The 13,678-nt window shown below is 38.4% G+C and overlaps 1 protein-coding gene across 1 annotated transcript in view; it reads right to left on the bottom strand.

The window, feature by feature from the left end:
• The window catches only part of LOC138757379 (zeta-sarcoglycan), a 596,661-nt gene that overhangs the window by 131,378 nt on the left and 451,605 nt on the right, over window positions 1–13,678 (bottom strand). Inside the window, exon 4 of the mRNA XM_069924595.1 lies at window positions 5,897–6,019. Coding sequence (XP_069780696.1) covers window positions 5,897–6,019 — 123 coding nt within the window. The remainder of the gene's footprint in view (window positions 1–5,896; window positions 6,020–13,678) is intronic.

Raw genomic sequence — 13,678 nt, 5'->3', positions numbered from 1 at the left:
AAAATAAAGTTAAACATTTTATTTTATATTTTTGATAACATGAATGCATTTCTTTAAAATTAAAAAAAATGTTTAAAATATATCTAATCTGGTCCAAAATGTTATTCTGCTTTATTTGTTTATAGATTGCAATCAATTTTGCTGGAGAAACTCAGTAGGTTATGTAGCAAAGGTAAAAGTACATCGCCAACGTTTTGGGTTTGAGCCCTTCATGAAGGGCCCTCCCCCCCCTTAACTAGTTATTCTAATTCCTACTTCCTTTCTCTTCCACCTAGACTAGACTCCACCCTCCCCCTTCCTGTGCTCCTCCCCTCCCCTCCACCTTTCATCTCCCACCCTCACCATCCTCCTTCCCCCCCTTTGCCCTTTTGTTCAGACATCTATCATGCTCCCCCACACCTTGATGAAGGGCTCAAGCCTGAAATGTTGGAGATGTATCTTTATTTTTGCTATATAAAGGCACTGTTTGACCTGTTGAGTTTCTCTAGCATTTGTGTTTTTTCACTTAATCACGGTGTCAACTGAAGCTTGTGTTTTAACCCCCACCCATATTCTGAATTCTTCATTTCTGAGCTTCTGTGTCAGAATTTCCTGTACCTTGTGCATGTGAAAAATCCAGCTTGTGGTCTGTCATGAACAGATCCTGTAATGAGAGAGTTTCTTGGTACAGCAGCAGAAGTAAATTCGCTGCTGCCAATTTTTAAATGTTTCAGCTACTCTCACCAGCTACTGGGCTTTTACAAACTAAACGGCCAGGGATAGGTTTGCATCTGAAAATTCATGTGTCCTGTTTTCTTTTAATTACTGGACTGTAGTCAATTACCTTAAATCAATTTGCTTTCATTCTGCACATATTTTGTCACTTTAATTTTTGGCAGCATGAGCAAGTTATCATTATAATTTTATTCACAACAGCACAATTAATTCTCCAGAATTCCTAGTGTACACTTTAGAACAAACTGGAATGGTATGTTAGCAAGGTAGCAATTGGTGTGCTGCTCCTTTGACCCACAGGATAAGATTTATGTCAGGCCCAAATGCTGGGTAAAATCTATAGCCTGGCTCCCTTTGTATTTGGCAAGCTCAGGATGCCATCAGCTATGGGTGCTGCAGCTTGAGGAAGCGGGGGAGGGGGATCACTGAGCAGCATTGATTGGGGGTGGGAAACAGGAGTTGGCAATATCAACAGTATTAGAAGTGAGAGAACATCAGTTGGGTCAGGGCTTGGGGTAATAATGAGCAGCATTTGTCATGGGGAGAAGTCAGGGCTTGGAGGGAAAATTGAGATCAACTGGGTGAGGTGGTACTGTGAGGGTGGGGCTTGGATCAAATCATGGCAGCAGGGCTGAGTCCAGGCTGGGGATCATTGGATGTTATCCTTTCCAGTGCAAGAGGAGCTTATAATTATTCCCAAGCCTCCAGATTAGGTGACACGTTAGAAATCAGGCATGCCCATGTCCAAAGTCAGGCTCGCAAATGACTGCATGGTCAAGTTCCTCTGTACAGGTCCAAATTACAAATTGCACAGGGAATGAAATAATTGTGCATCTCTTATCTGGATATTATATTGGAATCTGAAGACAATTGATGCCATAAAGTACTCTTTGAATTTTCCAAGTTGCAGAAAATGTCCCTAAAATTGTTAAATCAGATTTCACTTCAGGGAAGACAAGGGCCTTTGGTCCATATGAGTCCATGTTTACAATCAAACATAGAACAGGGTTATTCTTTCCATATTCCCACCAAATCTCCCCACATTCTCCCATTTACCGACTCAAGGAAATTTACAGTGACCATTCAATCTTTCAACTGATTCGCCTTTAGGATGTGGGAGGAAGCCAAAGCACATTGGGGAAACTTACTTTATTAGAGGGAGTATGTGCAAACTCAACACAGACAGGCCCAGAGGTTGGGACTGAACCTGTGTCGCTGGGTCTATGAGGAAGCACTCAGTTATTTTGCCATTAAACTGTGTTAATAGGTGGAAGCGGCATGGAATAAGCCATAGCTGAGCTAGGTCTGACCCATGGATATCCCTTACTAAAGGAAAAAAAAAACACAGAATACATACCTCCACAATTCATTTCAGGTGCTACTCAACATAAAGTGACAGAAACTGTTGGTGACTGAAACTAAATACTACCTTATGGGAATACATATAAAATATCTCGAGCTTGTGCCATGTGTTTGAATGTTTAGTGCAAAGTTTTTTAAAATCATTTTTATTCATAAAACAATCATGGAAAAAAATCAAAGACTGAATGTGCCATTCATGGTTTTAATTTAGTTCAACAGCAGACACTTGAATGTCCCTGAACATGCACACCTGCACCCAAAAGCACACAGCACATACTTGGATGATATAGTGAAGATTTTGTTCGATGCATAGATAGTATAGAAAACCCTTGTGTGTGTGTGTGTGTGTGTGTGTGTGTGTGTGTGTGTGTGTGTGTGTGTGTGTGTGTGTGTGTGTGTGTGTGTGTGTGTGTGTGTGTGTGTGTGTTTATGGTGCATGTATGATATATGTTGGATTGGGTTGCCATCACTGTCCTGATAGACAGGGGGTTGTACAAATGACTCCTTCAAGATGTACAACAGAGATGTTAGACAGATTGTTTCAGATCTCAGCTAATGAGTAAACATTTAGTCCTGAGCTATCCTTAAAGACATACTACTCTCTGTTCCACCAAATCTGTGCAAGCCATCAATCATTCTGTGTCATTCTCCCCTTAAGACAACACCTCCCTCATTCTGCACAAAATGGCACTTTACAATTAACTGACAGACCTGCATATCTCTGTGATGTGAGAGGGAACTGAAGCACCCAGAGGAAACTCATTCAGAATGTGAAAACTTGGAGGTAGGGACTGAACCTGGGTGCCTGCCGTCGTGTCTAGTTGCTGTCATATTTCCCCTGCTCTTCCTTTATTTTGTTTTATATTTTTCCATTTTAAATTTGCAGATGACACGACAGTAGTTGGCCTCATCAGTAACAATCATGAGCCGCAAGACAGAAAAAACGTGGAAAATCCCATGAAATGGTGCGATAAAACAGCCTGAGTCTCAGCTTGGACAAGGTGAAGGAGATGATTGTGGACTGCAGGAGGACAAGGAATAACCACCCTTCAATGCACATTAATAATTTGGTAGTGGAGAGAGTAGAGAACACCAAGTTCCTCAGAGTCCACTTAAGTAATGACCTATCCTGGACACATAACATCTCCTCACTTGTCAGGAAGGTACAACAGTGACTGCACTTTATGAGAAGACTGAGGCATGCAAGGCTACTGGCCACCATCTTGTCATCTTTCCGCAGGAACTCTATCGAGCGCATCCTAGCCAACTGCATCACAGTATGGTACGGTTGTTGAAGAACATTCAATCAGAGATCAATCCACAGGACTATCAGAGTGGCAAAGAGAGTCTCCCCCTGACCTCCCCCCCATTGACTTGAAGTAGCGGGATCATTGTTTGAAGAGGACACACAAAATCATTGAAAATACCTACCACCCTGCACTCAGCACCTTTCAGCTACTCCTGTCAGGAAAGAGATACAGGAGTATCAGGGCCAGAACCACCAGGATGAGAAACAGCTTCTTCGCAAGGACAGTGAGACTGTTGAATGACTGAATGAACTGCTCATACAAACCCTCCAAAACTCTACTATTTATGATATTTATTAATTTTTATATACAATAATGTATATTAGGCATGCACTGCATTTGTATTGCTTGTCATAGCTAGTTGTGTGTTTTTGCACCATTGACCGGAGAACACCGTTTTGACAGACAGTACTTGCACAATCTGATAATAAATTTGAACTTCAACTTGACCTTTGACAAATGAAGAACTTCATGAGCATTTTTCCTGAATTATAAATCCATATGAAGCATATTTCAACATATGACGTTCTGACATTGCTATCATACATGGAGATCTGATGAGGAATTGTAATTGATGCTCAGTGGGGAAATTGATGTGGATGTGAGGAGAATAAAATGGCTTGGAACAAGATTAGTGTAATGATAGGCATTTGGTGGTTAGTGGAAACTAGGGGAGTAAAAGGGTCTATTCCTGTGCTGAATCAAGCTGCAACCTGACAGCAGTTCCTCCCAAAAGGCCCTCAGGATCATGCCTTTCTGGAGCCACTGATCCTTCCTCCTGCGGCTGAAACCCAATCATGACCTGTTCCACTTTGCAGGAAGGTCACATTGTTCTGGCCTGCAGAAGTCTGGGTGCCACATGGCAACAAAGATGGGCGCAGGCATGAGCATCCTGTGAGCAGTGAATGAGATAGGTGGACTGAGTTAAATGGGGTCTCATCCAATCACCTTTGAACCAGCTACTTAGATAAATTAGAAGGTTGACCGTGTCCCATTATTTAGTCTCTAAACTATAGAGAGAAAAAGAGAAAAACTAAACAGTCAAATACTGGAAATCTGAAATAAAAGCAGAAAATTCTGGAAATACTCAGCAACCTGCGGGAAGAGGAACAATTGATGGCCTTTCACCATAACTCTTCTGATTAAAGATTCAAATGTTCAAAGGTTTCTTTTTTGTCACACATTAAAAATGTAATATACATAATATACTTCAACTTTTATCTGTCATAAAGCAAACAAAAGGATTGCCATGAACATTGCCCAGCACCCACACCCCCCAAAATAAAGAAGAAAGAAAAGCAAAAGAGAGTCTCTTCTGCCTACTGCACTCCTGCAGCCTCTGCAGCCACACAAATTCCGGATTAAACCATTGGCATCCCAAGCTCCAGATCCAAATTCTGATCCAATCAGGAAGCTTTCAACAACTAAGGCCCTTTGGAAATCCTTCTTGCCCTCAGTACCCTATCAAATCACAGTTCTAATACCTCATTCCTATGAGCCAATCTCCAGCAACTTGCAGCATGTGTGAGTCCTTCGATTGCAAGTCACCAGCAGCCCGGAGCCTTTGTGCGTCCTTCAGCCACTGAGCTCCTCTCTGGTCTGCTGCTATGATCACCATCCTGTTGGGTTGTCTCCAATGCTTCCTTAAAGTGGGAAGGGAGTGTTCTCCCATTTCTGGCGTCCTGCAGTCGACTGCTCCCCCAGTGTCTGCAACTCCTTGCGATATGCTACCCACCACAAGGGCACAGACCCCAAGGTTGCAGGATATTAAAAAAAGCACCATCAGCTCCTTTAACTGACTGTTTAAAGCCTATACAGGACCATGAACAATGACCATAATATGATAAGACATGGGACACAAGCTGCCCTGCCATTCCACAATACCTGTTTTACTCTCCTTTGCAACCCCATTCTTCCTCCTTCTCCCCGTAACCCTTAATTCCTTTCTTAATCAAGAATCTTTTTACATGGAACATTAACTGTTCTATTTTCAACAGATGAACAGCTGTTCATATCCAGACATTTCTGTTCTTATTTAAGTTAGAGACGAAACATATACACAGGTGATCAGACAAACTCTGTTGCAGTAATTGACAGAGAATTGTATCATATTTTCAGAGGAGATTATAACTAATCTCCCAACAATACTAATGCAAAGTCAATACAAAATTGACTCCAATGTTTATTTCAGGAACATCTTATTAAATTTAAATCACATGGCTCACTGCTTCAACATGAAAGTAGAGCAAAAATCACTTCAGACTAATTGCATTTAAAAACTAAATGACATGATCTTTGACAGGATCAATTCTTCTCCACATCTTGTTTATTTCAGCTGAGGTTTTGCATGTTCCTCTCATCGCTTTTAGTATTCTGATTGACTGTCACCATTCTTTGGGGTGATATTAATCCTGCATTTAACATTGCATTGGTCTTCTAACTTTTAATGTGGAATAGATGAAAGACAAAAAGATGAATTATGAAAAAAAATGTTCTGTTTTGATGAAGGTTACCTGTTACCCGCAGTTTATCAACTCCAATAGCAATTTCATTTTCATCTGCAGAAAATAACACCTTTTTGCCATCTTCTGTTTTTACTTCAAATCTTCTGCACTGAGCCTCCACAGCATTAGAACCTAGGATAAAGTAAGGAGCAGAAAATATGTTTTATAAATTGGATGCTTCACTGGTCAATAATAAGATAAATAAATGTAACATTAAATGCTCTTCTCAAACAATTATTTTTTTCATTCATACCTGTGGAATTTTAAACCTACTGAAAATCTGTGACTGATGTTACGACGTCCTCTTTCCCTTGATTTTTCTTAGAACTATCAGTGTTGAACCAAAATTAACAATGGTTTTAATCAAGAGTTCTTCAGATTCAATGTGCTTTTCTGGTACTTCTGTCAGTTTCATAGCAGTTTATATTGTTAAAGCAATATCAGAACATTTTTGCTTTTGCAATATATTTGTCAGATATTGTAAATTAAATGCATCCCGGATTAACCAGCTGTTCTTTGTTTCTTTACAAACATATTTAACATTCCATCTACTATTGTAAAACCTTAATAGAATTTTTTTTGCAAATATAAGTGCTTTAAAATATCCAAAAAAACTGATGTACATTTCCATCTCAATCTTATCTTCCTTAACTCCCCTATCCAAGGAATATATTTCATAATTGATTTCACTTATTTTATCTTATCAATCTTCTGCTATTTGATTTCTCAGAGACATGACCCATCTCTTTTCCTTGGATGCATGGGTATAGTTTAAAAAAAATATCAACAGCCTCTATTTCATTCTAAATTTTCTCTTTAAAATTCTGAAGCCTAATGTCACTGTATTTAACAAAAAGACAAATATGGTCACTGTTATTTTGTATTCTTTTGAACATTGGTTTGTGACCAATTTAATGTTGCTCAGGCAATGCATTCCTGCCTTTATTTATTCAGTCATTTCAAGTCATCATGGATTTTGGCTCCATTATGCCTTCAATTTAAAATTAATCCTTTATTACTTACATTTTACCCAACATTCTATTCTAAGTAAAACAAAAGAAATATTCCAACAATATCCTCCAAATTATCATAATAGATCATTTCCTTCATTGGGATTTTACTGAAAAGATTTTTAGAATTTTTATCAGGCATCTCAAAATAGATTTTTATTTTTAAAGCAAATCTGATACCATAAGTAATATTCATTGTACTTCACTAAGTGCACATTTTTAAAAGAGATTTTTATCTCGTTTCATAATACAGTCAAACCCCAGTATCTGGCACCTACGGAGATTTGTTAAATGCCGGATAAGTGAATTTTCCGGTTGCTTGAGATTTTGTGTTGTGTGATTGATGAACTAACCACTAGGGGAGTCCATTTTAAATTTCATATTTTTTACCTGTTTATTTTCTGATTTTTGTTTGCTTGAATACCTGATAATGGGGATTTTACTGTACTATTTTGAACAGTTTCATTAAGATTGTCATCTGCCAGTGGAATGTTCCCAAAACGACCTTGTAAGGCTTTCCTGAGTAGTGCCAAACCTTGTCAGTTATCGCACATTATTTTATTTGGACATTGTATGACTTTTATCTGCCAATACGTAGTCCTGCTGTTGACACTTTGAGCATTAATTAACCTTTAAAGAAATGTACACTCATCCAGCTCTTGTAGTGCACTGCTGGTACAAGAGTGGATGTTGAAGTGATGCATGAAGGAACAGTGTGCTCATGGTATCATGAAAAGGCTGATGAAGAATGTTGTCTATAGGTAAAAGGAGGAGGGGGTGAGGGACAGGTAATAAACTCTCTGGGGTTATAACCACATGATCCTGGCAGCAATTTGGCAAGCCCCGAAAAGAATAATACACAGCAAACATTTTAAATGTGGCATTTTGTTTTTAGATATACAGCACGGCAACAGGACATTTTGGCCCATGAACCCATGCCACCCAATTAACCTACACCCCACGGTACATTTTGAATGATGGGAGGAAACTGGAGCCCCCTGGAAAAACCCACGCAGACATGGGAAGAATGTGCCAACTCCTTAGAGACAGCGTGTGATTCAAACACTGGTCCCAAATGCTGGTGCTATAAAAGCATTGCGCTTAACACTACACCAACCATGCTTCCCTTGTGACACATGCCTGCTGTAGCTGCCTGTGATGTCTTTCATGCAATGGTCTAGTTACATGCCAGGCAGCAAGAAAATTGCTGGATTTATCCAAGTTCATCACTGGATGTCAGTACTGAGTACAACACAGTCGCTGAAGGTGTAATGGAAGCTCAGATCTATTTTGGAAAAGTGCACAGAATAAACTGTTTGGCAGCAGAACAATATAGAACAGTCTGGAAATTAATTCCTTTTGAGTGTTGGTCCTTTAAATCGCAAAATATTGGGGAATAAGGATTATTAGAAGCTAGTTGTTCTGCAAAAAAAATCAAAAGGTCATTTTTCTTTAGATCAGTGAGGCTAAAAATATCACACAAAAGATGAATAATGAATTCTAACGGGCAATGAGAATGCTAAACGACCAAAAGAACTACTCACACTAACCATCCGAGACTCTCATATTCATAAATCACTAGTTATTTATTTGAATATATGAATATTTGCCCTGCACATGTATGTTTGTCTGTGTGTGCAATGTCTGGTTGTGTGTCTGGGTGTTTTGTACCAAGGACTAGAGAATGCTGTTTCGTCAGGTTGTACTTGTGCAATCAGATGAAAATAAACTTGACTTGACTTGCATGTGAGACAATTGTTGGCATTACTCGAGGGACTCCCTGCTAAAAAGTCAGAGGTGAAATTTTGCACAACTGAGATTAATATACACCTCCAGTTTCAAATAGTTGGAGGAAACCAGAGCCCCCTGGGGAAAACCATGCAGACAAACTCTTACAAACAGCGCAGGATTCGAACCCCAGTCCTGATCGCTGGCACCATAAAGGTGTTGCACTAACTGCTACGCCAACCATGCTAAAGGAATTTCCATATCCAATTGAATTGACTTTGGAATGTCTCTATGCATTCTTCAGCATCCAGCAATTCATTGCAGAGAACTGCTGTGCAATTTCAATTCAGTGAAAAGAGCTAAATCTTTATTCTGTGCAGCTGTTTGACCTTGCAGTTTCATCTGTGCCAATGAATGTCGCTGCCAATTAAGATAGGATCCAATTAATTGGTTTAAAACTCATATAACTATACAACACATTGCAGAAGCACAAGAATGAACAATGAAGTCTCCCTGAAGTTAAATTTTGATGAAGGCAATCTTCTAAAGCTTCATCTCTGAGGCTTTCTTTCAAAGCGATGATTAAACATTGATGATAAGGATACTGCTTTTAACCAAAATATGATTTAATGTCTGATGTAATGTTAACAAAACATTAACAAAAATTTTAACATTTTAATCACCTGAAAAAAGATAGAAAGAATAGGAAAATATCATGTACAAGTCTACAAGCTGAAGAGTAAATTAAGTGCATATTGAGATCTTAAATTACAAAAATGGTCTTTGCTTTAAAGTAATGACCAATTTCAAATCCTGGACATTCGTATCAAATTAAAGAAAAATTGTAAGGTAAAAAAGAAAATACAGTTGAAGAGCTTCAATGAAGACATCAAGGTCTGAAAGTCTAAAGCCTATAATTTCCCCAAACTCTGACCCAACATACCAACATACACCAGTCTTTTTTTTTTAATATTGAATGCCTCTGAATTCAGTTAAGAGAACATTAGCTTTGCACAAGTTAACAAAATTAAATTGCTCAATCAAGTGTGCTTGATTAGTGTATTTTATTTTCAACTGTTATGATAAATTTAAAGTTAATTACTGATTGATTACATTTTTCAGCAATCATCCTATAACATGATAGATTGTATTACTGTCATTCTTAGATGAAAATATTTAACTTGCATTCACTTGACTCACAAACAAACATGGCATGACAAATGTAGAAAAAAAAGAAAAGCTAAGCGATGAAAATGTATTAAAAGAAAAATAGGACTAGGAGTGGGTCATGTAGCTTTGCTCTGTTAATCAATAATTGTTGATCTGATCTTGGTATCACCTTCATTATCACTCTGTTCTCCCTAACTCTTTCTCCCACACAGAGAAAAAAAATGTCAATTTCAGATGTCAATATATTCATTGATTCAGCCTTCATAGTTTTCCAGGATAGATATCCCCCAAAATGTGTGATTGACTCTACAGGTGGGGAAAAAAATACTTTCTCGTCACTTCAATTGGGTGACCACCCCCCAGATCACATTTCCTGTTTAATTGACATTTTTTTTTCTTTCAAGATCACCAAATATTCTTTCAGCCAGTGGTTCACAACTTTTTTTTTCCATTCACATACCACTTTAAGTATTCTCTATGCCAAAGGTGCTCTGTGATTAGTAAGGGGATGCTGAAGGTGGTATGTGGGTGGAAAGAAAAAGTTTGAAGACCACTGTTTTAATCATATCAGATTGATTTGTTATGTGCATGGTTTCATAACTCCAAAGGAAATGGGCCAATGACAATTTTTCTCAAGCAAAATATTTCAGTAACAATTGGGTCTAGAGCTGTGATTCTCAACCTTCCCTTCCCACTCACGTACTACCTTAAGCAATCCCTTACTCATCATAGAGTACCGATGGCATGGGATTACTTAAAGTGGTATGTGAGTGGAAGGAAAAAGGTTGACGACCATTGCATTAAGCAGATGAAGAATTAGCAGGTATAAGGTTTGGACCACAAGGAGCATGAGAATGTCTGACATTTCTGAACAATAATGATTAAAGAATTGAGACACAGAAAACTGTTCTTGGTGAGATGTGTTGAACATGCACAAAATCTCTGTTGCACTAATTCCCAAATTTGATTCCATTGACTTCCACTGAATTGAATTTCAGAGTAGAATATTATATGCATGCATACACTACAAACCTGGGTCTCACAGAAATGGTTTGTGGTTGGTGTGCAGTCATGTATTTGATTTTTTTTCCAAGCATTTTCACCAAATAAGAATCAAGCTATTCTAGATTTATGTTCATATTTGGATCTCTCATCACCATTTAGTTTACACCAACTCTCCTTATCTTTCACTCCAATAGACATTATCTCATCCTTCTTGACATTAAGCTTTTAAGTGTCTGGTAATTTTACTCATCTCTCTGTGTCTTAAATCTATCAAATTCAAAATTATACTACCTAGACCAGAGTAAATCTAAGGTTTCAGTGTTCTTAAAAGGCTATTACTTAGTACTTTATCAAACTCCTTTGGAATTCCAGAGATATTCAACAACACCGGCTTCATGAATCTTTTTGCTGGTTTGTTGAGTTTTTCAATGACATTAAAAGCTTAATGTCAAGAAGGATGAGATAATGTCTATTGGAGTGAAAGATAAGGAGAGTTGGTGTAAACTAAATGGTGATGAGAGATCCAAATATGAACATAAATCTAGAATAGCTTGATTCTTATTTGGTGAAAATGCTTGGAAAAAAAATCAAATACATGACCGCACACCAACCACAAAACTATTTCTGTGAGACCCAGGTTTGTAGTGTATGCATGCATATAATATTCTACTCTGAAATTCAATTCAGTGGAAGTCAATGGAATCAAATTTGGGAATTAGTGCCACAGAGATATTGTGCATGTTCAACACATCTCACCAAGAACAGTTTTCTGTGTCTCAATTCTTTGATCATTATTGTTCAGAAATGTCCGACATTCTCATGGTCCTTGTGGTCCAAACCTTATACCTGCTAATTCTTCATCTGCATAAAGCAATGGTCTTCAACCTTTGACTAGCCACAACTTAACTTTAATAAATCCTTGCTGGCGGTCAGATATTAAACACTGTTTGTCCAAGTTACAATTAATTTGTCTTGGACCATTGTCTCCAAGGGTTTTAGCATTGGACAGGCTGACCAGTACTTATTTGGTAGCCTTTTCCCTAAATTTTCAGCAGATAACATTTTTCCAAGTCATCAATACTCCATTATTAGTTTTGTCTCCATAAGGATCTGAAAGGCAGTCTCCAGAGGCATTTGGCATTTCTTTAGTATATCCAATTTGAATTTGGTTACTTCACCAGTTTAAGTACATTCAATTACATTACATCATTATTTTTACTTTAGTTTTCTATTTTCTTCAGTATTATAACATTGTATCTCTATTCAAGAATATTGGCCAAGAATTCTTTTAGCATCTCCGTTTCATCGTTCTTATGTCCTTCACTCGATACTTTTAAGATTTTAGCATTCCCATTGATATTTCTCGTCGTCTTTACTCACATATTCAATTTGTGCATTTTAGTTCCCCTACCAATTCCCTTTCAAAATCACTGCATTATTAATGTCAGATTTCAGATTTATTGTCAGAGTACATTCATGACATCACATACAACCCTGAGATTCTTTTTCTCCTGTAGGTGTGGCAGAATTACCACAATTTGGTAGTGCAATAAATAAACTGTACACAGCATAAAACATGTAAAGGAACAAGAACTATAAACAACCTAACTCTGCAATCCCAAGAAAACAAAATAGAAATCAATAAAATGCATAAGTCAAAGTCCTTAAATGAGTCTCTGATTGAGTTTGTTATTGAGGAGCCTGATGGTGAAGGGGTGGCAGCTGTTCCTGAACCTGGTGGTGAGTGTCTTATGACACCTATACCTCTTTCCTGATGGCAGCAGCGAGAAAACAGCATGTGCTGGGTGGGGATGGTCCTTGATGATTGCTGCTGCTATTAGAAAACTAACATTTATCCTAACATTTCTCTTTCCATTTCATGTCAACTTTTCATTTTTTGTTATCCAGGGATCTTAAGTTTTAGGTGCACTTTCCTTCCTTTGCATCTGTGTTACTGAGAAGATGGTGGTGGCAGATATTTTTTTTTAAACATTGAAGAAACATCTGGATAAACACTTTAATTGCCATAGCATGGTAGGCCATGGACCAAGGACTGGTAAATGAGAGTATGGATAGATGTCCAATGGATGGCATGGACAGGGTGGGCTGAAGGACCTGTTTATGACTCTCTGTGGGGTGGGGGGGGGGGGTGCTTCACTGTGTATGAGATTTAGGGCACTGTGTGAGATTGGTTAGACTTCATAGTGAGAAACTTATATCATTGCCACAACTTTGTGATGATGGAGGTATGAGTTTGGAAGTGGATCGGGGTGCACTGGACATGACAGGGGAGAGAGTAGTCAAGGGACTGGGTGTGGCAATGAAGGTCACCAGCAATGGAGGATCTTATGGGAGCAGCTTGTTAGAATTGGGTTGAAAGAATGTGACAACATGTGGAGAGACAAAGGAAGGGCAATAAGGGAGATGCTTTGATTTTGGGAATGATTGGGTCAAATGCCTAAGAATATTAATAGTGAGAGAAGAATTGACCCAGAAAAGAAAGAAACTTTCCAGGGGCAGCCCAGGCAGGGACTCCAATTAAAACGTGCTTCAATATAATGTGGGACTCACCTGTGCTAAAAATACAAAAATTCTGGAGGAACACAGCAGGTTTCGTAGCATCCATTGAAGGTAAAGATACGTTACTGATGTTTCGGGCCTCAACCCTTCTTCAAGGTGTGCCATTGCCTTAATAAAATAAATGGCAGAGTTCAGAGTGAAACATAAAGTCTGTGAATGCTGTGATTGTTGTAAAAACACACAGAAATGCTGGAGGAACTCAGCTTATCACGCTGTAAAGATACTGTATATAACTGATGTTGTGGAAGCTAGTGGGACAGTAAGTGAGACCAAGGGAATCCTATCCTTCTTGTGCATG

Source organism: Narcine bancroftii, chromosome 3 (assembly GCF_036971445.1).
Source record: "Narcine bancroftii isolate sNarBan1 chromosome 3, sNarBan1.hap1, whole genome shotgun sequence".
NCBI lineage: Eukaryota > Metazoa > Chordata > Chondrichthyes > Torpediniformes > Narcinidae > Narcine > Narcine bancroftii.
Note: the sequence above shows the minus strand (reverse complement) of the source record. Positions and strands in the feature narration are given on the sequence as shown.